Source organism: Cavia porcellus, unplaced genomic scaffold (assembly GCF_034190915.1).
Source record: "Cavia porcellus strain 051 isolate PalLab524CR breed Dunkin Hartley unplaced genomic scaffold, mCavPor4.1 scaffold_38, whole genome shotgun sequence".
Classification (NCBI taxonomy): Eukaryota; Metazoa; Chordata; class Mammalia; order Rodentia; family Caviidae; genus Cavia; species Cavia porcellus.
Window position 1 is genome coordinate 6,088,298 of NW_026947521.1, and position 25,201 is coordinate 6,113,498.

Consider the following 25,201-nt stretch of genomic DNA (forward strand, 5'->3'; position numbering starts at 1 on the left):
AATTATAGTATTGTTTATTTGATTTTTCATTTCTATTAATACTTGCTTTGTATAACTGAGTGCTCTGGAATTTGGTGCATATATATTTAAGATTGTTATCTCTTCCTCTTGAAGTTTTCCCCTGACCAGTATGTGGTGACCTTCTTTATCTCTCAGGATCATTTTTGGTTTGAAGTTCACATTGTCTGCAAACAGAATAGCTACCCCTGCTTTTTGGGGGGGTTCCTGTTGCATGTAGTATTGTTTTCTATCCTTTGACTTTCAGTCTGTGAGTTTACTTTTGGGTTAGATGGGTTTCTTGTAGACAGCATATGGTTAGATGTTGTTTCTTGATACATTTTGCCAGTCTGTTTGTTTTATTGGTGACTTGAGACCATTTACATTAATGGTTATAACTGTTATATATTGGTTTATTGTTGACATGTTATCTTTTTGCTGTTGCATCTTTATCTTTCCATTCTGTTGGTCTGCCTTGTTTAGTGATTTTTTTCCTAAGTGTATCTAAACTGTCTTTCAGTATTCTTTGTGGGATTGGCTTGGTGATCATGAAGTTCTTTAGCTGTTCTTTGTCATTTAAGTATCTTATTTCTCCATCCATTTGAAGGACAGTTTTGCAGAGTACATCAGTCTAGATTGGAAATCATTTTCCTTTAGGATCTGAAATACTTCACTCCATGCTCTTCTTGACTTCATTGTTTGTATTCAGCAGTCTGCTGTGATTCTGATAGGCTTTTCTTTGTAGGGTGATCTGTCTCTTCTTTTCAACAGCCTTTAATATTCTATTTTTATGTTGGATTTCTGGGATGGTGATTATTATATGTATGGGTATGGTTTTGTTTTGGGAAAAATTCCATTTGGGAATTTTTCAGCTATTACTTCTGTGAATAGCCTCTTGATATCATTTGTGTTGTCCCCTTCTTTTTCATTTATCCCTATCAATATTATGTTGGTTTTTTTTTTTTTTTGAATCATCTTACAGCTGTTGGATTGTTGTTTCCTGATGCCTTGTTATTTTTAAGAGATCTTTCCTGTTGACTAGCTGCAATCTTGTCTTTGAGATCTGAAATTCTATCTTCACTTTTTTTGAGGCGGTTTTGACAACTTTCAATGGAGTTTTTGGTTTCCTGTATATCTCTTTGAATCTGCTTTATGTGTTCTGTTTGTTTCTTATATTGTTCATCCAGGCACTCTATCTTTTTGTTTTGTTCCTCTGATTTTTTTTTTTTTTTGTCTTTTTCCTTTTTATCGGTACCGGGGATCAAACTCACAACCGCCTGCTTGCAAGGCAGGTGCTTATGCCGCTGAGCTAAATCCCCAGCCCCTGTTCCTCTGATTTTTTAACTGTGTCTTCTTTAGATGTGTTCAGCATCTCTTTCATTATTTTTATCATTTCTTCTTTTACCTGGGAGATTATTTCTAGTTTCAATTTCTTTAAAGCTTCCCAGAGTTGCTTCTTTATTTCAGTTACTATTATTTCAGGCGTATGGCTTATATTTTCTTCTGTGTACATGGCTCCTAGGCTTTCTTGGGATGGGCTGGATGTTTGAGATTGCATTTTGGTCTTTCCTTTTGTCATTGTCCTATATTTCCGTGTTTCTAGTGTTGTTCCAAAGCTCCCCCTGGGCATGTTGGAAATTGTCTCCTATGTCCTGGGCTCCTGGGACTCCTCTAGTAGCGTAGCTCCCTCCTTGGGCAGCAAGGCCCCCACATTAAAAGAAGGTTACCAAGGGAGGCTCAGGCAGGCCTAAAGCCTTCTCAAGCTTCGCAGCTCCCCGCTCCAGCAGCAAAGCTCCCGGACAGAAAGAAGGCTGCCAGACAAGGTCCAGGCAGGCCCGATCCTGCCAAGCCCAATCTCTTGCGGCTGCGAGCCGAGCGGGTCCCCAACCACCTAGAGCAAGGATCTCAAACTCTCCCAGGGGTCCAGTGTTGTGCAGGCATCCACCTCCTGGGTGGCAAAGTTCCCCGGGCTGAAAGAATGTCACCTGCACGTGCTAGACAGGCCCCAAACCTTCTCGACAGTGCAGCTCCCTCCTTCAGATAGCAGCAGTGGGCGGCAGTGCTCCCCAGACTGAAAGATGGTCGCAGGCAAGTCCTGAACAGGCCTCCGCAGGGAAGCTCCTTTCTCCCAACACTGGCTGGGGCGGCGGCTTTCCCTGGACAGAGAGAGGATCGCCAGCAAGGTCCCGGTTAGCTCATTTTTTAAAAATTTTATTTTTAAAGAGGGTAAAATTAAACAGAAAAAGTAGATCATAAGATAAGGTGTAAGAGACACAGATTTCAAAGCAAGACAACTGGAGATCTTCACTTTCTATCATATTGTCTCTTGTTTTCTTCCAAGTAGTTGCCCATATCTTCACATACAATGAATTAATACAAAATAAAATAGTATAAAACTGATCAGAACAAGACGATGAAGACATTTTAAGTCTTCAAGACCAGAAAATAGGGAAGTCAACAATGGCTGCAATAATGTCTCTCATTCTCTTCAAAAATATCTGTCCATACCTTCATGTAAGTTGAAATTAAAAAAAACAAAAAAATCAGACTAAAATCACCCTGAACAAAGAATAATAGTATTGCTGGATTTCACCTCATGACCCTACAGAACCTGCATTGGGTACCTTAGTGTCTCTGTTTAGCTCATTTTAAAATTGGGTTATTCTTTCTCTTTATTATTGAGTTTTAAGTGTTCCTTTTGCACTTTAGCCAACAGTCTCTAGTGCATGTCTTTTGGAAATATTTTGTCATTCTGTAGCTTGATTTCCTCTTATCTTGGTATTGTTTGTATTCAACTCATTACTTTTTTCTTTCATGATTTGTGCCTTTGGTATTGCATCTAACAAGTCAGTGCTGTAGTTAAGATCAAGATGAGTTTTGTTTCCTGTGTTATCTTTTAGGAGTTCTATAATTTTTTATTTAATATTTAAGGCTGAAATTCATTTTGAGTTAATTTTTATGAAGAACATGATCTGTGTCTAGATTAAATTTTTGTATGTGGATGTATTGGTTAGATTTTCCATTGTTGGGACAAAATTCCCAACATTCCCAAAATTCCCAATTTAAAGGAGAAGAGATTTTATTTAGCTCATGGTTTTAGAGAGTTCAGTCGAGGTCAGTTAACTCCAGGGAAGAAACTTTCTCCAGAGAAGAAGGGCATAGTGGATCAATGCTACTTACTTCTTGGGTGTCTGGGAAGCAGAGCAGGTTGGAAAGACTGCCAGAGAGAAAAGGGCACAAGCTAAAGATCCCCAGGTCACACTGCTATCATCCAGCCAGACACAACTAGAAATGTGCTACTAATTTCCTACGTGATTCTCAAGCCAATCAAGTTGATAGTTAACATGTTCATGATGGGCCTAATCCATATGTCTCATTGTAGAGTGACTCTGGTTAATTCATGACTATCCCATCAGGCAGCATGAGACAATCCCATTAGGGTGGTACAGTAGCTAGAACAGTAATGGACTGTCCTAATGACATTGATGGTTCAAGCTGACAGAAACCCAGTAAGCATGTCACAGTGGATGTCCATTTGTTGAAAAGACCTTCTTTCCTCCATTGTATTGGCTTAGTTACTTTGAAAAGATTAATTGACTATATTTATGTGGGTTTGTTTTGGAGCTCTGTTCTGTTTCTTTGATGCATTTGTCTATTCATTTACTAGTACCATATTTCTTGCTGTATTTTTATAATATATCTTGATGTTGGGTTGTGTTTGTTTACAAAGCTTGTTCTTTTTTAAAATAGTGTTGGCTAATATTTGCATAGGCATATACACTTTAGAATCAGTTTGTTGATATTTACAAAATAACTACTTGAAATTTTGATTGAGATTGCATTGAATCTCTTATGAGTTGGGAGGAACTTATGGGTATGGACTGTATTACTGGAAGACAAAATCTCAAAGGCCATAGTCTCCAGTGCTGAAATCACACAAGAGCTGGGCATGATGGTGCATGCCTGTAATCCTAGCACTTGGGAGGCTGAGACAGGAAGACCACTGGGAGTTTGAGGCCAGCCTGTGCTACACAGTGAGACACAGTGAGACCCTGCCTCAAAAGGGGAAAGAAAGAAACCCCAGAAGATCAAAATCTGTAAAATCTAAAATCTAGAAAGATCAAAATCCTGATGGTTTAATTCTAGGAGAAAGAATTTAAAAAAATTTTAAAAATACAGTCATTCTCATTTTAAAAAGGAAATTTCTTTGAGAAACAAAAATATGAGTGAACACTTCATAGGTTACTTTACAGAATTAAATAGGCAAAAATAAAACGCATACTTTGCAAGCATAGCACTTGGGTATTGTCATGACAGTTGTGTATGCATAACAGTTATGAATAGATGTATGGTATTCCCAAAGAAATAGTTCGAAAAGTGAATTGTATAATTATGTATTACTGTTGATAGTAATTATTTTCACCTAACTTTCTTACTGTTGTCAACTGAAATTCTGTGATTGAGAAACAATCAAAGTAACCAAAAATCATTGTGTCACTATTACGTATATTGTCACCCAGAAAGTTTAAGAGCTTCAGAAATTTTATCTTTCACAAATACATGTCCACAAAAAAGAATTTCTTTTCATTTACTGAGGCAGTTTCAACATTTTGATGTAAAAAGACAGTGCTTACACACAAAGTCAGCATTGTGATAATGCATTTCAGTGGAGATGAATTTGCAGAAAATAGTAAAATGTGTTAGAAGTCTGTAAATATTTTTATACATTTTATCCCCCCAGCATTGGAAATGATGCAAAGAGAAAATGTATATATACCATAATGAATTGTAAAAAATAATAGGGATTGTTTAAAGTAATGAGAATGGAAAAAAGAAATAGAAAAAAGCAAAAGAAAAAATTAGAAATTTCGATAAGAAAAAGTATATTACAGGGACTAGCAGATTATTGGTATTTGCAGGGAGGTATGTAGTGTACAGAAGGTGGCTCACTGTCATGATCTTTAACCAGATTGTGAAATTGTTCTTTGTGATGAGTTTTCTTTTAGGGCATGACTCTCCTCGGCACCCATTTTTTTTTTAACATGGTACTGCTCTTTTTAATTCTTCTATGATGTAATATATACACTGACATAAACGTTTCCTATTAAATTTTCCCACCTTCTGTGCCATGCTTCTATGTTATTTTGGGTACTTGTAAATCTGTTCTGCACACATTCACATAGAGACCACATTTTTGACAGAAATACTACTACTGATTGAACAGCAACACCACTGTATTGTATCTTTTTATCCTACTGTGCACTTAGTTATTTTTGAAGCAGCCAGTAACTTCTTTGGTTTTTTTAGGAAAATGTGGCTAAATAATTCATTGAAAACTCTTAGAATTCCATCAGCTGGAAGGAATGCCAATGCAGACAAATTATCTTTAAACAGAAGTTTGTGTTGTTAATATAACACACCATCTATTCCTGGCTGACTCCCTAACACTCTTACATAGACAGCAAAATTAGAACTGTGATTTTTCAAGATTTCAGATTTCAGAATTTGAGTATTTGTGATTTTTAAATATTTAGGATTGTGATTTTGGCAATTTTATTTGGGACTTTCAGTGTTCAGGGTTATGATGTTTAGGGTTATGTCTTTTAGAATTATCAACATCAAGAACTAATATCTTAGTAAGTGTTAAGTCTTTTTCTCTACGAACATGGACCATTTTCTCTCTTTTTGCTTTTGTTTTCTTTTTGAGACAAGGCCTCACGTGTGATTAAGGCTGGCCTCAAACTCATGGCAACTCTTCTGTCTCAACCTCCCAAATGCTTTTATTACAGAGGTGTGCCATGATGTCCAGCTCTCAATTTATTTAATTTTTATTGTCTTGATGTAGGTCTTGTACATATTTTGCTTGATTTATATCTAAGTATATCATATTTTTTAGAGCTTAGTACAGCATTGTGTTTTTAAACTTAGTTACATATTGTGTAAGTCACTTTCCTGTCAGTGGGACAAAATACCTGACACCAACACCTTAAAAGAAGAGAGGTTTGTTTGGCTCCTAATTTCCAGTGAGTTCAGACTATGGTTGACTGGCACCAAGACAGAGTTGGTATGGTAAAAGGGCCTAGTGGAAGATAGTTACTTGCTCCATGGCAGCCAGGAAGCAGACAAAGAAGAAAGAAGTAGGGAATAAAATACACTCATCAAGTCATGTTCCCAGTGACCAACTTCTAACCAGACCCTACCTCCTAATAGCACATTTGCCTATGAACTTACCAATAGATAAATGTACTGATGTATGTCATGCCCCATGATCTAATCAACTTTCAAAAACTCCTCTAAACACATTTGGGGATCATTTTAGATCTAAACCATAACATTCTGCCCTTGATCTGTAAAAGGCCCAGTTCCATCTCATTATGCAAAATGTATTTAGTCCATGTTAAGAGTTGGCAAAGTCTTAACAGTTTCAGCATTGCTGAAAAGCATAAATTCAGTCTTCTCTGAGACTCTAGGCAAACTTTTGACTATGAGCCCCTTTAGAAATCAAAGAAGAAAATTAAGTGTGTCTAATATGTAATGGCACAAAATAAGATTCCTATTCCAAACGGAGGAATAGATGGATAGATGAAATCTAGCAGAGAAAACATTAAAGCATAACTGAAATCCAGCAGGGAAAACATTAAATCCTATAGTTCTATGTCTGTATAGTTCTATGTCTCTATCTGTGTACCCTTGATGGTCACAGCCCTCATGGACTGGCTCTGCCCAGTGCTTGCTGTTTTCTTTAGCAGACATTTCACATTACTGGCATCTGCAAATTCCTTGGGGGTGTCTTCTATATTTTTGGCTTCTTGTATTATCTTTTCAGGGGCTACTGGCAAGGACTTTGACCTTGTTATGCATTTTTACATGGCCTCTTAGACCTGTTTCTGAAATGTGGGTGGCAGCCTCCATGACCCCATATACTTTGCATTCTGCAGCCTAAAGAATTGGCACTACATGGATGGCACCAGTGGCTGTTGCCAGCTTGAGTAGTAGCCTGACCCCTTTTACCATAATTGCAGTGCCTCAGAGTGCCTACATAGCTGATCTCAAGGAAATGCTTCCTAGGCTTTTGCAGTCCTGAATTAGCAGGGAATGTGGGGACTATAAACTCTTTCAAAAGAGCTTACCATTTTTCCCTCTTGAGCATCCAATAGTCCTCATGCAAAATACATGGCTTCTTTTCAATGCTAATCTTTTCAGCAACTAACATATTGTTTTACCAAATGGAATGAAAAAAACTAAAAGGGCAAAATTAGATCAGTACATTAGGCAGCCTCTTCAATAAGTATAATGTAAAACTTAATACATAAGTCCTTCACTGTGATCGTTTTTTTCTTGAAACATTTTTATAATTTTTATTTTAAAGAGAATAAAACCAAGCAAAATAAAACAAGCCAATCAAAGCAGTGTGAAACAGGATTTCAAAACAAGATAATAGGAAATAATAATAATTACCATAATGCCTCTTGTCTTCAAAATAGCTGTCAATATCATCAGACATAGTAAAATCAAACAAAACAGAACAGAATAGAACCAATAAAAACAAAACAATAAATGCAATATAAGACTTCAAAGCAAGATTATAGTAAATCCAAAATGGCTACCATTATATATCTTGTTATTTTTGAAATAGCTGCTCATGCTGTCAGATACAAAAAATCAAACAGGACAAAACAGAATCAAATCAAACTAAACCAAACAATGAAAATAATACATGACTTTAAAATAAGATCCTAGGAAATTAACAATGGCTACTACCTTCAGAAGGAGATCCCCCATAGATGCTGCATTGCATATTGTTATCTTCTAAGTAGATGACTTTAGGTCGGCAAAGTCAATGAAATACTAAACACTATAAGCATTAAGTTGTATTTTACTTCAATAGCTATCATCTCAGCCTGTGTTTCTCCAGATCAGCCACTTGAAATGTTTTACTCTCACAATGTAAGTTAACTTTTTTGTTTAAATTAGGAGGTGTTAATGATGCTGGATAACTATGTGAGAGATTTCAAAGCACTGATTGACTGGATTCAACTTCAGGAGAAGTTAGAGAAGACAGATGCTCAAAGCAGGTAATGACCTCTGTACTCCTAGTAACCAGCAATTTCAATAGTAATCATTGAAATTGACAGAGAATTTAACCTCAGATTGACTTAAAACATGTGAAAACTTCAAAGTTTGGTTCTGCATTTCTCATTTGGTTCAGTAACAGATGCTTCTTCAGTTCCCTGCCATTGCAAGATACATTATTCAGGATAGCAATTTAAGTGTTAAATTCAGCACATTTACTACCCTCTGGGAATTTGTAGTCTAAGGATATGATAAAATTAAACTTATTAGTACATAAGACTATTGTGAATATTCAGAGAAGAACATTTCTATTTTGGAGGATAGATACTGGAAGATTTCACCGAGGATGCAGAAGTATTTAAATGTGATGGATTTTACTGAGTGTTCGGGCCTTCAAAGGAAGGGAATAGGTTACAGTATGTAAGTGCTGACCAGTGGTAAAGTAAAAATAAGTAGAGAAAGATATAGTATATCAAAAATAAATAGGGAATAATATATCTTCCCTCTGTGGCAGGCAATAAAAAAAATTGATTTTTGGTTAGGAGAGTAATGGGAGATAAAAGCTCTTTTAAAATAAGATTCATTTGACATCTGCATGTAGTATCTGGGTGCTATACATCAGGCTCAGGGATCACGGTAGACCAACACAATTCCTGCCCTCATGAAGTATTTAGTATGTGCTGTGGTCTAATTATGTCCCTCCAGAATTCTCATGTTGAAATATGAGCATAAGGATGAGAGTATGAGGGAGGGATGAGAAAGGGAAGTTAAAAAAAAAATCTAAAATTTGTTATGTGCATGTACCAACTCCCCATGATGAAAGTAATCATTATCTGCTACAAATATGCATAAATAAAAATTAAAGGAATTTAGTCACCAGTATGATAGTATAAAGAGGTTGAGTCTTTAGAAGCACCCTTTAAATTATGAGGCTGCTGCCATGAACAGAATGCCTTTTTATCCTGAGAAAATAGACTTAAGCTGCCTCTTTATTTTGAATTTGACTTTGCTTCAATTTCAGTAGGTGAAACCAGGCAGTAAAAGTCATCTTTTATCTTATCTTAATATGTTAGTCCCAATAGGGAACCAAAAGTGTAAAGAATTCCTTAGAGACAAATCTAGGAGAGCTGGATCTCCTGGAAACCAAAATCAGAGAAAATATGTGTTGATCTTTTAAATATTTTTGTTTCTCACATGATGAAAAGTTTTAATTTTTTAATTGTCTGCTTCATCTGTAGTCTCTGGGTGGGTTTATATCAAGCAGTTTTACCTTTATTAGTTAGCAGTTGCCAGTTGGATCTAGGGGTACATTTTTTCAATGGGTCAAACTAAATAAGATTAGTATACTGATTTGTTTGACTTGTAGCTGGATTGCCCCTGTGAAAATAAGCAGAGCAAAGTATGTGGAAATAAAATGGAACAGATTTACAAACAGAAGCAGAAATGAGAGAAATCATATATTATAAAGAGCTCAAGGGTATTGCTTTACTGTCTGTCTATTCCAGCTCTAATCCTCCTGAGCCCTGATTATAGCTTTTCTTTCCCTTTGGAAGTCCCTAATTTGCTATACTTTATATTTTTACAATAAGTCTTTTTTTCTTTTTCTTCTCAGTTTTAGTTTAATTTAGGTTTCTAGGTGTGTTTTTTGGTACTAAAGAGGATCTATAATGTAACACACTAAAGGCATTTGAATAAACCAATTAAAGAAAATCATGCTTTCAAATTCCAGCCAGCCAGTGGTGGCTGTATTCAAGAATGTATTGAGAAAATTCAGAGTAGGTCTAAGCTTAACAGAGTGATGGCTTTCCTTGTCCTGGTACCATGGTTCAAAAATAAACCTGACACATCTCTTGGTACCTGAACTAGTTAGCAGCATTTCTTCTCTGCCTCATGAGGCAGTGCCAAAATATGCAACCTAATTTAAGGAATACAACCTTAAATTTCCTGTAGATGGCATTATTTGTCTTACTTTAAGTCATGTAAAACACTTATTTCAGCTTGATTTGAGATTTAAATATGAGAATTGTTCATTTTTAAGAAGTAAATATTGGTAAGTATTTATATATTTGCATTATGGATCATCAAACAAAGGTAGAAATTACAAAGGAAAATATTGGTTCATTTGATTTAACAAGAAGAAAACAAGCCTTTCTATATAAAAACAATTGAAGGGCTGGGGATTTAGCTCAGTGGCTTGTAAAAGGTCATCAGTTTGATCCCTGGTTCCCCCTATCCCCCCAAAATTGGAAACAAAATAATTGTAACCTCAATGTCAACAGAATGTAGCCATAATAATAATAATAATAATAATAATAATAATAATAATAATAGCATGCTAGTCAACTATTTCAAGTTCTTTAGAAAGTAGTACAACTCCCATTGCAAAAGGGTTAAAGACAACAGTATGCAAATTCCAGAAGACAAAATTCAAATTGCTGATAAGTTACGATAATAAACATGTATAATTAAAAAATGAAAGCAATGTAATACCATTTGCCAGAGCAGTTTTTAAAAGACAGTAGCAACTCTTGGCCAGGTTGAAGGGAAATGAACACTTCATCCAGTGAGAGTATTGTATGTTATAACATTTCTGAAAGATGATTTAGCAATAAATTGGCAAAACCTTTAGGCTTTTGAATAATATTTTGTCTGAATTTTGTTTTTTAAAAATATCACTTTTTTAAATGAGAAGTGAAGAATGCTTTTACCAAACTGAGTAGCATCAGCTACGGGAGACCATGGTGGTGACAGGATCTGACTGAGGGCATGGGAATAGAAAAGACATTGCTCAAGGGGACATTTTGGGGACTTCATCCTGTTGGGTGATTGCTTATGGGGCCAGTGGTAATGGGGCACAGAAGTTAAGTTGCATTTTTAGCTTTCCTGATAAAGAGCAATGAAATCACTATGTTCCCTGTTTTATGGGCGATTATGTGATAAGAAGTTGACTTCATATTTTCCTGTGTATTCTCCATTTAACCCTTACCCTTTGTATCTGGATCCTTTTTGCATCAAACTTGCCTTTTAATGTATTTTAGCTGGGTATGTGGAGTTTGTAAATTCTAAAGTGTACCTCAAGTCTTGGTGACTCCATAACCTTTTAGAGATAAGTAGATCTCTTTCCCCAAGTGCCTGTTATAGCATATCTCAGACCATGGACCATCTGTGATTTCTCATCAATAGTATGGTAACTTTCTGAAGCAGTGCTATAGGAAAAAATTGAGACTCGATTATGTTTTCACTTACTGCCTATCAAGAGAAATTGTTAGTTTGTTTCTCCTTTTTCTCAGTTAATTTAATATACTATATGTCTTGAATTGGCAGACCAACATCACTTGCATGGGAAGTAAAGAAGATGTCTCCAGGGCGTCATGTGATTCCAAGTCCATCAACAGATAGAATAAATGTAACTTCAAATGCACGAAGAAGCTTAAATTTTGGGTGAGCTGAACTCAAAAAACTACCAAGTTTTGTATTACTGTCAGTTATTTTCTGTGATAATATAATATTATAAAGCATAATATTTCACATAAAAATACCCATGTATGTGTTGTTGTGTTAAGCAGAACGCTGAGCACAGCTATTATTCCCCAAAAAAGAAGACATGTTGATGCTGTGTACCAGTTAGCACTTCCAGGGGACACTGAAACACCAAACAAAGCTCATATACTATCTTTATTACCATATCCCATATATTATACAATGCTGTATGAAATTAGTGATTAAATCAGGAAAAGTTCATGAATCTAGTTTCCTTTCTTTGCTATGGTAGTAGTATTTTCTATTAAAAATCTAGTATGTTTCATACATATTTAACATTTCACTTTCCTATTTAGTTTATTAGTGGTGTTTCTTTTTTTTCTCTAGGAGTTCACCTGGCACAGTGGTCACTCCATGTATGGCTTCTGCAGGTGTCAGCTGGGCTGACAAAGTAAAGGCTCATCACACAGGCTCTTCCTCTTCTGACACAGTTCCTGCTCAGCTGTGCCCACCCATGGCCATGCAGAAGGCATCCCGCAGAAATGGCAAGTGATTTTGAAGTGCCCTTTGTGTGGTAAACAGGTGGATGCAGATATTTATACTGTTCAGAACTGGTCCTAGTAGAATTAGATATTAATCTTTTTACATCTTTTTGTGACATGAATTTGCTTAAGTTAAAATCATAATAAAGGTGTAGCTCAGCGGTAGACTGCTTTCCTGGCATACACTGGGGCCTAGATTTGATAGCTTGCACCATGAAAACACAACTTGCCAAAATCATGAAGTAATCTTGAAAACTGGACATAATAGCTAGTTTTCAGCACTGTATGATAGTCAGTGGACAACTTTGTGGTTTTTGTTTGCCCTGAATAAACTTGAAGAAGGATGGTACCTTTATCAGTTCATTTATATGATTCCTTAGACTTTTTTTTAACATAATGTAAAAAAAAAATACATTGTTCTGTTCTTTAGGCAGTATATGTTTCTATTTAAACTAATTTATATGTGATCATTATTTGGGTACTACAAAGTAATCTATTTACCTTTACTCACATATTTATCATACCATTGAGATAATTAAGGAACATAAATAGAAAGTATGTAATTATGAATGTCTGCCTGGGATATTTTACTTGTGAGAATTTCCTTTGTAAAACCATTGTATACATAAGGAAATCCTATGAAGGTTGGGATGTAGACATAATAACTAGTAACAGTGCGTGAATATCATGAGTGAAGAGTACTTCAGAAGCTACCTCTGTTTTATCCATTGTCATGTTCCTATGGAACTTTTTGTTTCAGAAAGAAGTCGTTTATTGCAGATGACAGAGAAATTGTTATCTTTATATTATGAGTCTGCTCTGTTCTCATTTTCCATTTTGGTCTCAGGAAGTTGTGTTGGCTGATTTCAAACAATATTCTTCATTTTCACCCATTATTAATACCCTTGGTTTTTTCATATAAGCTGACTAGTTGCAAACTGACAATAGACAAAAGTTTTGTATATGTATGTTTATATTTGATTAGATTTGCTTATCTATAAATATAATACATTATTTACTTTATACAGATAATGTTATATTATATCATATAATATATCATTTTATTATGTTATGTGTTTATATTTTATTATACCTGTTTCCTGGTGGTTTAACAAAATACCAAAGGCTGGGTAGTCTATAAATAAAAGAGGTTTAATTAGCTTGCAGTTTTGGAGGCTGGAACTCTAAAGGGCTGGTGGCTTTCTCAATTCATCCTCTGGTGAGGGCCCTTACATAGTGGATGGTCTCATCATGACTATCGTGAGAACAGTTATATAGTGACTGCAGGCTAGTGAGCAGTTCAGGAATCAGGTTCTTTAGTTCACTCTTTTGTGAACTAACTGGAGTTCCACAAGAATTCCATTTAAATCTCTTCCAGGGATAATACCCCTAGTGAACTAAGGTCCTCCCATAAGTCCCTGCTTCCTGATGTTCCACTTTCTCAGCACTGCATGTTGAAGACCAGACCTGCAGCATATGTACTTTGGGACAAAGCAGATCCAAACCAGAGCAAGTTCTTTATCTTAGAGATGTTGCAGAATTCACCTATGGGACTCTTGAATTTTCAGAAACAAGTTAGGTTTATTTCAAACTGCTGTGGTCAGTCAGCTTTTTTTGCCTTTGAAACTGCCTGACTGGCACCTATTCCTTTGTTCCCTTTCTCTTTTATATCCCTGTATGAATTCACAAGATCAGGGGTTACCATGGATATCACCTTTTGCAGCACTATCATTGCTTTAGAATGTTACAAAGACTCTCTTTACACATCTGGTTAATTGACACAAAGTGTGACATTGGGCAGCTTCCTGTCTTGAGATCAATCTGTTTGTTTCTCTTTCCATAGTTTTTATGGCCAGATAAGGGAGGGGAGGAGGCTTTTGAGGGTTTGGCCAAAGTTCACTTGTTATTTGAGGTCTAACTGCTAACTAAGCATCTAAACTATGATCTATAGGTCATATTATAAATGAAGTTTTCAAGACTAGGGTTTTGGGGCAGTTTCAAAACACAAAGGCAGAGAAAAAACAAATAGTGAGGGTTACAAACATCCTCACAGAGAAAGGTAGGAAAAATGTGGAATCATGAAGCTTTAACCTGAGAGAAGTATGTTATAAAGTAAAAAAGCAAAAAATGTATTTTTTGTTATCATTGCTACTACTAATTTTTTTCTTGTTAAGAGATAAAGTAAAACAAAACAATAAGAATAATCTTGAATTTCAAAAAAAAAAGTAGGACATGCTTAAGTAAATGCAAAAGAATTGAAATTATCCCATGTATGTTATTGGATCATAGTGCCATGAAACTAGAAATTAATGACAAAAGAAAATGTAACAATTCCACAAACACATGAAACTTAAATAATACACTCCTGAGCACACAGTGGGTCACAGAGGAAATTAAAGAAGAAATTAAATAATATCTGCAAGCAAATGAAAATACAAATATAACTTACTGGAACCTGTGGAATACAATGAAAGCAGTCCTCAGAGGAAAATTTATTGTGGTGAATTCCCACATCAGGAAAACAGAACGAACACAAATAAACTACCTGATGCTACACCTCAAACATCTAGAAAAAGAAGAGCAAGTCAAGCCCAAGACAAAGGAGGGGAGGAAATTATAAAGATCAGAGCAGAAATCAATACAATAGAGACTAAAAAAACAGTATAAAGAATCACGAATCAAAGAATTGGTTCTTTGAAAGAGTAAATAAAATTGATAAGCCCATAGTCAATGGTATTTAAGAAAGGAAGAAAACCCTCAAATTCATGCAATCAGGAATGAAAAGGGTGAAATCACTACAGACCTGTAGAAATACAGATGATCATCAATACCTACTTTGAAAACTCTCCTAGGCTTGATAACACAGAAGAAATGGACAGATTCCTAGACACATACAACTACCAAAGCAGGATCAAGAAGACGTAAAACTACTGAATAATCCAATTTCAAATAAGGAAATTGAAAATGTAATTAAAACCTTATCAACAAAGAAAAGCCCAGGTCCAGATGGGTTCACTGCAGAATTGTACAAGAAATTCAAGGAAGATTTAATGACAACACTCCTCAAACTCTTCAGTGAAATTGAAAGGGAAGCATTTCTCCCTAACTCTTTTCTGGAAGCAAGTATTACTCTAACACCAAAACCTGAGAAAGACACAATCAAAAAAGAGAACAATAGGCCAATCTCTCTAATGAGCATAGATGTAAAAATTCTCAATAAAATACTAGCAAACAGAATGCAGCAAATCATCAAGAAGCAAATCATGACCAAGTAGGATTCATCCCAGGAATGAAGGGATGGTTCAACATACACAAATCAACAAATTTAATCCACCATATCAATAGAGCCAAAAACAAGAATCACATGATCATTTCTATAGATGCAGAAAAAGCTTTTGATAAGGTTCAGTACTCATTCATGATAAGAACCCTACAGAAAATCGGAATAGATGGTGTTTACCTCAATATGATAAAAGCCATCTGTCTTGGTTTATGTCAATGGCCCCCAAGCCTCCTGCATTTGCATTGTGCATTAGTGATTGGTTCATTGTCTAGCACTTGGATTGGGGGTGTGAGTGCTACACTGGCCTAGGGGTAGAGCCAAGATGTAATGTAATGGCAGGAAGAAGGTGTGTCTTGCTCTTTTGCCTGTTTCCTCCTTGTTTTTTGGAGCTACTATGAACTGCAGCCCAGCCATGCCACCCTGCCTTGAAGCCAACTGAGTATGGACTGAAACCTCCAAAAACTGTAAGAAATAAACCTTTCCTTTCCCAACATTTGGCTTCAGGTATTTTGTCTCAGTGATGAGTAAAAAGTAACTAAGACACCATTTATGACAAACAACAGCCAGCATCATATTAAATGGCCAAAAACTGAGAGCCTTTACTCTAAAATCAGGAGCAGCACAAGACTGTTCTTTATCACCACTTCTATTCAATATGGTGCTGGAAATAATAGCCAGAACAATTAGACAAGAGAGAGAAATAAAAGGATTAAGGATAGGAAAAGAAGAAGTTAAATTATCATTATTTGCAGATGACATGATACTTTACGTAGAAGACCCCAGAACTCCATTGAAAGACTCCTAGATACTATAACTAAATTCAGTATTGTAGCTGGATACAAAGTCAGCACTCTAAAATCAATAGCATTTCTATACACAAACAATAAAGTCTCTGAGAAATAAGAGAAGTCACAGCCTTCCCAATAGCATCCAAAAAAAAAAAAAAAAAGAGAGAGAAAAACTTAGGAATCAATCTAACAAAAGAAGTAAAAGATCTATTCAGGGAAAATTATAATACCCTGAAAAAGAAATTGAAGAGAATCTCAGAAAATAAAGACATTTCTTGTTCATGATAGGAAGAACAAATATTGTGAAAATGGTCATTCTCTCAAAATTGTTATGCAGATTTAATGCAATTCCAATCAAAATACCACCAGCATACCTCATAGATCTAAAAAAATCATTCTAAAATTTATTTGGAGTCAGAAAAGACCTAAAATAACAAAGGCAATTCTGAGTTCAGAATTCATGAACAAAAATCAAACCACATGAGAAGTAGTTCCCAGCATCAGTAACTGGGATCTTGTCTTATTAAAAAATTTTTGCTGTCGAAAAAAATCTCCAGCAGCGTAAAATTGAAACCCATGAACTTTGAAAAAAATCTTACTCAACTGTCCCTCAAAGGACTTCTGTGTAGAACTTATAAAGAATTAAAAAACATCAGACCCCTGAAATTCAAAGACCCAATCCAAAAATGGGCATCTGAGATGAATACACGATTCTCAGCTGAAGAAATACAAATGGTAAATAAATATATGAAAAATTGTTCAGCATCATTGGTCATTAGAGAAATGCAAATGAAAACAACACTGAGATTCCATCTCACTCCAGAAAGAATGGTCAGGATCCAGAAAACCAGCAACAATAAATGGTGTACAGGCTGCGGGGAAAAAGGAACTCTTTTGCACTGTTGGTGGGAGTATAGACTGGTGCAGTCACTGTGGAAGTCAATCTGGAGGTTCCTCAAAAAGCTGGGATTGGATATTCCCAGAAGAACTGAAAACATCATATCACAGCGATATATGTGTACCCAGGTTTATAGCAGCACAATTCATAATAACCAGATCTTAGAAACAAGCTATATGCCCATCAACTGAGGAATGGATAAAAAAGATGTGGCATTTTTATGCAATGGAGTATTAATCAGCTCTAAAGAATGATCACATTGAGATATTTATAAGTAAATGGGTGTAATTTGAGACCATACTCATTGTGAAATATATCAAACTCACATATGTAAATACCATATTGCCTCTCTAGTATAAGAAATGGTAAGCGTACATAAGATATAATTTAATCCTCAATAAATACACTGAAATTGTAAGAATCTGCTCAAAGTGGAAAGAAAATAATATCCCAGGGAAAAGGAGGAAAAAGAGAAAGGAAAAAGAAAAAATATCTAAATTTGTATAAATACACCTAAGATAGCTAAGATAATTATGCTACAAATTCTATAAGTTCTTGGAACAAAATAGTTAACATTCATCAGTTTTGCATGTTTGTATCTGGTGATCTGAGGAACTCTTGAAGATCACTATATAAAATAACAACTTTAATTCTGTTCCTGCTGCCTTGTTTTGGAGGCCTATATCATCATTTTTAAGGTGCCTTGCTATTGTTTTTTATCTGTCTTTTTTGTTTCTTGTTTTTCTAATAGTCTGTTTGATTTTGTTTTGTTTTTCCCTCTAATACTGAAAAGATAGGTATACATGTGGAGGCTTATATATGCCTAAACTTTTCCTAAACAGTTAATGATAATCGATTATATTATACGTGGTGATATCAACAGCTACTTTGAAGAAAAAGAGACATTGTATTATCCATTGCTGATTTCCTATTGTTGTGCTATGAAATCCAGTAATGCTGTGGTTCTTTGTTCAGATGGTTTTAGTCTATTTTCTACTGTTCAATTTCAACACACATGAAGGTATGGACAGGTATTTTGGTAGGCTTCAATTATTTGACCCTGCGTTTCTTTAGCATTCTCACAATTTTTAATTGAATACTTAACAGTGTATATTAAAAATTATGGAACCTTTTCTTTAAAGAGTTGTTGATTTTCTGTTTTTCTGGTTTTAGTCTTGCAAGATGATTAAAAATGAGCAGGTCACTCTAATCCCATCAAGGTCTGATTTGGGTTTTGTTAAAGTTGATGTGGTTTGGTCTTGTCCTTTCTCCTTTTGGATTCTCAGTTGAAAACATGAGTATTTGTAAAGCCCACTATACCCCTGAACGTTAGTGTTTGTTCTGTGCTGTACAGTTGCTGCAGTATCTGCGAAGGTCATTAGCTTCCCAGCTGCTGCTCTCTGTTGGGTTTCTTGGAGCCTTGCCCTGTGTATGCAGAGCTGAGTATTTGTCAGGCAACTTAGAGGAGATTGAATGCAGGTTTCTTGGCTCATTCCCTTGCAGTACCCCACTTTTCAAAACTTTGGCCCCCCAAACCCCAGTTGTTTTAAACTCCTTGTTTCAGCCAGTCAGGAATGCTGGTCTTTGCTAGGAATCATTTCTCTTGCATACTGAATTCCAGATGTCTTTGGGCAGAATCCTGGATGGTATGTAGACCTGATGTCATCATTTCCTTGTCTTGGGAATTGCAGTTCTTCAAACTTGCCTACATTGGTTGCTTTCCAGTGCCTCTGCACAGTTCATTTATATATTTTGTCTAGCATTTACAGTTGTTTTTGTCAGGAAGAGAGCCAATTTTGGTGCATGCTAATTTGCTATGGCCTGAACTATAACTAAAACAAACATGCCGTGCCAGCAACAAAGCACCACAAGCTTCAGGTGATTTATAGAACTCTGTTGTCATTGACCGTAATAGGATTAACTAAGAAATCAGTGACAACAAAATAGCTTTTGAATTCAGTTTTGGAGAATAATTTTGAATAATGTTTACTTCATTGATTTAAAGAGGTCATCACAGTGCAGATTTGTAAAGTGAACCTAATAAAAGTGAACATGTAAGAACCTGTGAGATAAAGCTATGTTTTGAGGAACATTTTTAGCCTCATTGTATATATTTTAAAAGAATAAAAAAACTAGTATACATTGTATCCTTGTCTTCTTTTTTTGGCACTGGGAATAGAACTCAGGACCTTATGCTTGCCAGGCAGGCACTGTAGCCTTGTCTTGATATTAGAAAAGAAAAAGTTAAATCCAAAGAATGTAAAAAGAAAGAAAATATATGAGTGATAATAGGAAAACTAAACAAAGCCAAAATTAGGTTCTTCAAATAGATTAATAATGTGAATAGCTCTCTCGTCACACTGATCAACAAAAAGAAGAGGCTAGATAGAATGTTGGGAAAGAAATTAAAGATATTGGTGACATCCCACAGATGTTATTAAAGATAGAAAATCTAAAGCAGTATATATTAAATTTGGAAACAGCAGAAATTGACAAATTCCTTGAGAAACACAAATTAATATTTATATTACAAGTACTAGAAAAACTTGAAGGGACTTGTAAATATCTTTAAAAAAATATGAGTGTATAGTTAAAAATCTTTTCACAAAGGAAGTTCCAGGTCAAGAAGTTTCATCCATAATTTTTTGCAAACCGTAAGATAAAAGTAGTATCAGTTTTCTAGAAAGGTCTTTTTAATGTGCATGTAGCATACCCTGATTATCAAAGCCTAGTAAGAAAATTATAATAAAAATACCTCGAACATTGGTGTGCATATTCTGAACAGAGTATTTGTGAATTAAATATTGTGATAAATAAAATTAAAACTATATTCAAGCTGGAATTATTCCAAGTCTCTTCAATTACTAGTTTTATTGATGTGAATTTAGTGCAGCTTTATTAAGGGCATTTGTAACATTTAAAATTTATAAGTATAAAAGTGTGGAATTAAATATAATTGTTAGTTTTGTGCACTTCTTTCCCAGTGTTATTCTAAGTATTTAGAAGTTCCCTGACAGCTTAATTGCATGCTTTACTGTTCTTAAACATTCTTTATTATGGGAATAATTTTTCAATACAGTTTTCTCTGAAGGTTCATTAAAAATGTGATTTGTCTATAACTACTTTCTCAGTTTCTAATAACCTAAGTTATAGTTTTTATTTTGATATGCTCCTCTTTTTACTTGCTTCAATTATTATTTCAATTTATTATATTATAGTGTTTATGTTAGCTATCTTACTGGATAATGGATTAATTCCAAGTTTTAAGCAGTACTTCTAAAGGAAGCTTTTGAAGAAAGATGTTTTTCCTTCCTTTTATAGATAAAGTGATTAATTACAGTGCTTATAAGGGTGAGCTACTTAATTTAACTGGAAACTAAAGTCTTTTATTAAGCTTTATTAATTGTGTAGTTTGGATTTTTTGTGGTTTATGTGGTTTTATAATTTTATGATTTTTCTTATAATTTGCATTATATGTTTTTAAAGTTAAACAGATAAAGATTGAATACTGGATATTATATGCTTAAGGTATTACTATTAATTTTGTTGAGTATCACACTGGTAGAGTTTATTTTAAAACAATTTCTATCTGTTAAGACACATACTGAATTTTTTTTTTTAATTTTATTTTGAAAGTAGTAAAAATGCAACAGCACAAGACAGAACAAAGCCAATCGAGACATTGCAGTGAAATTGGTACAGGATTTCACAGTAGGATACTGGGATAGTAGTAATATGTACTATGGTATATCTCTTTAACCTCACAATAGTTGTCCAGTCAATTAGGTATAGCAAAATCAAACCAAAAATAGAACATTATAAAACCCAATTGAGAATACTGAATAGAGCAAAAGAAACATAACAAAACAGTGAAAACAACCTATGCCTTCAAACAGAGATAGAAGGAAATCCCCCATATTTGTTATACTGCATAAGGTCATCCTCCCAAGAGATGCTGAGACATCTATCCCCGGTAGCTATGGGGGGGGGGGGAGGGAAGGGTGCTTGATTTTCAGCCTGCATGGCAGTAGGCTCACAGGTAATGGTTCTCTGCCAGGCCCACGCTGCAGGCACTTACCAAGAGGGCGGGTGAATAAGCTGCCTGAATCCTACCGTGGCTGGATCTCGGGAATACCACATACTGAATATTTACAGAAGAAATGATGTGGTAACTAGGATTTGCTTTGAAATATTTCAGAAATAAAAACGAAGAAGAGGAGACTGATGAAAAAAGATTGTCAGCCCTCTCTGTAATTGATTGAATCACTTTATGTATCATGCTTCTGTTGTGGAATCTTAAGACTCTTTGCCTCACTGTATATTGTAGATGTTTCTGTTGCATTTCCTAAAAGTTTTACTGTTTTACATTTTACTTTTAACTCTGTGATCTGTTTGCAGTTCATTTTGGTATGAAGTATATGCTATGGTTTGAATCTGGTTTGTCCACACTGAAATTCATGTTGAAATTTAATTCCTAATGTAAAGTTATTGAGAGTTGGTGGAGACTTAGACATGATAAGGTTGTTAAAAGAATTGAATTTTTTTCTTGGAGACATGATTTAATTTTTCACCAGATTTTATTATGAAGTGAGGCTTTCCCTTATGTTCCTTCTCTTTTGCACACACTTGATTGCCTTTCCATTTTCTGCCATGAATTAAGGAACCATAAGGCTCTTGGACTTCCAAACCTCCATAATCATGAGCTAAATGTACATCTTTCTTTCATAATTTATCTAGTCTTAGGTATTCTGCTATAGTATCAGAACTAAGACAGAATGAGTTTTAGGTCAAAGTTCATGTTTTCACCTATGGATATCTGCTTCCTCCACCATTGTTGGTTAAAAGTTTTTCTTCATTGAATTGTTTTTTCAATTTTATAAAAAAGCAGGTGGCATATTTGTATATATTGCTGGGTTCGGTATTTTATTTAAATGAATGTATGTCTGTTCTACTGATTCTACACTTCTTGATTGCTCTCTGTTGGTCCAATCCTTAACATCAGGCAAAGTGTGATTGCTTCTACTTTATTCTTCATTTTCAAAATTGTCTGTGCTATTTTAGATAATTTATCTTTAAATTATGAAAGAAGATTATCTAGGTCAAAAAAATTGCTAGGATTTTGGTAGAAAGTGCATTGCATGTACAGATCTATTTGGGGTTAATTGATATTTTCTGCACTGAATCAATCTGTCTATGATCATGTTATGTCTGCATTTTTCTAAATCTTCTATTTCCTTACTCTTCTAATTTGCAAGACACACATTCTTTACCATTTTGTTAGGTTTACTTTCATCTGTTTCATTTTTGGGGAGAGGTATAGTTTTCATTTGGAGCTTGCATGTCTGACTTATTTCACTTCAGTTTTTCCTTTATTTGAGAATGCTTTTGTTTCTCTTCAATTCTAAAGGATATTTTTCACAATTTAAAATTAATGATTGACGATTCTTTTAGACCTTTATAAGTGTGTTTCCTTCTTGGCTCCATTGTTTCAGACAAGAAATCTGCTGTCATTAGAATTAATGTTTCTTTATAGTTAATATGCTTTCAAGGTTTTTTTCTTTAGTTTTCAGAGGTTTATGACTTTGTCTTTAGTTTTTAGAGTTTAATTGTATTATATCTTAATGCAGGGTTCTTTTGGTTTATCCAGTTTGAGATTTACTTTATTCCTTGAATCCATAGGTTTTTTTCCTCTAAAGTTGCAAAATTTCAACCATTGTTTTTTTATATGCCTTTTCAGCCTTATGCTTTCCTTTTGAGTATTATTATATATGCAGGAATGATGCATATGTATATACAGTTATATATATTTTGTTACTGTCTCATAAGTACTGATGATAAGTCTTGAACTGTATGACACTTTTTCAGTGAAAATGGGGCACTAACTTGTACTGCCTTGTTGGCTCCTCTTGGTTGCATAAATTCAGGTCCCTGACTGGCCCCACTGCTGCTGTGGAAGGAGGATGGACTCATTTTGTTGGAGGTCATTTTGTTGCTATAGGTTGGGGTGGCTTTCCTTGGAGAGCTCCCTGCTGGGCTCTGTTGACCTCAGATGAGAGGGAGAACTCAAGTACAAGGCAGACATGGCTCTCTGTAGTTCTTTTGCATCATTGATGGTGATTATATCTGAAGCTCAGCTTTCTGTGTTGCCTTGGGTGAAGGGCAGAGCAGAATGCTGACAGGTTTACTTTCACAGAGAGTCATGTTGGATATGAATGGAATCTGTGTTCATTGGGTTCTGCTGGCATTGCTTGGATAGGGAATTGGAGTGCCACTTATTTCTGTTAGGTGGAAAATAGAAGTTACTGTGCCTAGTTCAGGCCCACTGAACCCATGGGCAGGGCTTTTGTCATTTGACTAATGTAGAATGAATACTGATAAAAATTCATTGTTTTATTAGGCTACTTTGTTTCCTGTCTTCTGGCATGGGAAAACAGGTTTTTCGTGACAAATACTTTGTGAATGTATGTGGGTTGGAAGTTTTCATGGTATCCTGTTTGGAATATATAATATGTGATAAGTATACTCAGAGAATTTACCTGTGCATTTCTTTTCAAGGCCCAAGGTAGTCTGCTTTCTTTCTGTATCTCAGCATCTGCCTATCCTTGCTATGTTTTATTTTTGTTGTTGTTGTTGTCTTTTTCCTTTTTATTGGTACCGGGGATCGAACTCACGACTGCCTGCTTGCAAGGCAGGCGCTTATGCCGCTGAGCTAAATCCCCAGCCCCCATTTTATTTGGTTTTTAATTGTGAGGATTTCTAAATAAGGTAGGGTTACTTCATCTTGGCCAGAACTGGAAGTCTTTATACTAGACTATAATTAATTAATAAAAGTCTAAAATCTTAGCTATACACATTCATTGTACACATTTATTCCTCCTATTTAAAATGTTTTAGAGGAAGAGCTTTATTTTTGTTAGTTATTTTGCAGTTGACCTTGGACATAGGCTTTCAGCTTTCATATATGAGTGATGAAATATTAGACTAGATCATTTAAGGTTCCTTCAGTTAATATTTTGTAGTTTTATGATCATTAAAATAGTTTGTTTAAATAAAGGTATATTATTATTATTGCTGAGATAGAGGAAAGAACTTTGGCGTTGAAGGTGGGGCTGTGTCTGAATTCTGTAAGATGGAGAGGCAGGTTTTACATAGCTGTTAGGAGCACAGACACCAGAGCTAACATGCCTGAATTTGCATTTTGGATTTACCTTTGTTAGGTATATTATTTTGGACACATTGCTTAGCTTCTCTTTGTCTTAGTTTCTTTATTGATAAAATGGTAGTGATAGTGATAGTACTGACCTTACAGGCTTGTTGTGAAGATTCAAGGAGTTATCATGCACAAATGCTTGAAACAGTGTTTGAATGTTTATTATTATTTAATGTGTGGCCTTTGGTTAGTTTTAATATGAATTACAGTTTTTGCCATCTATAAAGTAGGGATCATTATGTGTGTGCATATATATTAAATATATATATTTACATCTTGCTCAATATTTAATGTCACTTATATATTATTTTGTATTTAATATAAATTAAATTGAAAGTGCTTTATTTCATAGGTTTCCAAATATTTTTTTCTGAAGCACTCTTTTTACTAAAAATAGTTCTCTAAAGGAGGCTTGATTTATTTTCTTTCCACAATTGCATAGAACGGAAGGATGCTGAAGGATGGAAGACTGTACAGAGAGGAAGGCCTGTCCATTCTCGATCAACAGCAGTGGTGCCAAAAGTGTCCTTAGTGACAGATGCTTCAAGGTTGAAGGATGATGCTAATAAAGAAAATTTATGTCTTTTACCTGAGGAAAGTATACAAAAAGGTGACTTTTTTGGAGATAGTTCTTCTAACCCTGTAGAACCTCGGTCCAAAGATTCATCTCACTCTTCAGACTATTCTCTTGCTGAGAGAACCCAGGTAATATATTCTGCAAACTGTTTACTACTTCCTACAAAGGATTTGTGTTGGAATGCCTCATTTTTCTACTTCATTTTCACCTTTATACTTTGTGTAATTTGATACCTACAGAATGATTAAAAGTGTAGTATAGTGAACTTTCCTCCAATATATTGTTCCCCCTTGATTCACAAACATTTGCTATTTTTAAAATCTTGCTATGTATATTTATATGCTAAATGTTTG

At 35.0% G+C, this 25,201-nt stretch overlaps 1 protein-coding gene across 10 annotated transcripts in view; it reads left to right on the plus strand.

The window, feature by feature from the left end:
- Window positions 1–25,201, plus strand: part of Scaper (S-phase cyclin A associated protein in the ER) — a 394,758-nt gene that overhangs the window by 66,704 nt on the left and 302,853 nt on the right. For all 10 annotated transcript variants that reach the window (XM_063243413.1, XM_063243412.1, XM_063243407.1 and 7 more), the window contains 4 exons: window positions 7,972–8,072; window positions 11,395–11,511; window positions 11,938–12,095; window positions 24,714–24,976. In XM_063243413.1, the coding sequence (XP_063099483.1) occupies window positions 7,972–8,072; window positions 11,395–11,511; window positions 11,938–12,095; window positions 24,714–24,976 (639 nt within the window). The remainder of the gene's footprint in view (window positions 1–7,971; window positions 8,073–11,394; window positions 11,512–11,937; window positions 12,096–24,713; window positions 24,977–25,201) is intronic.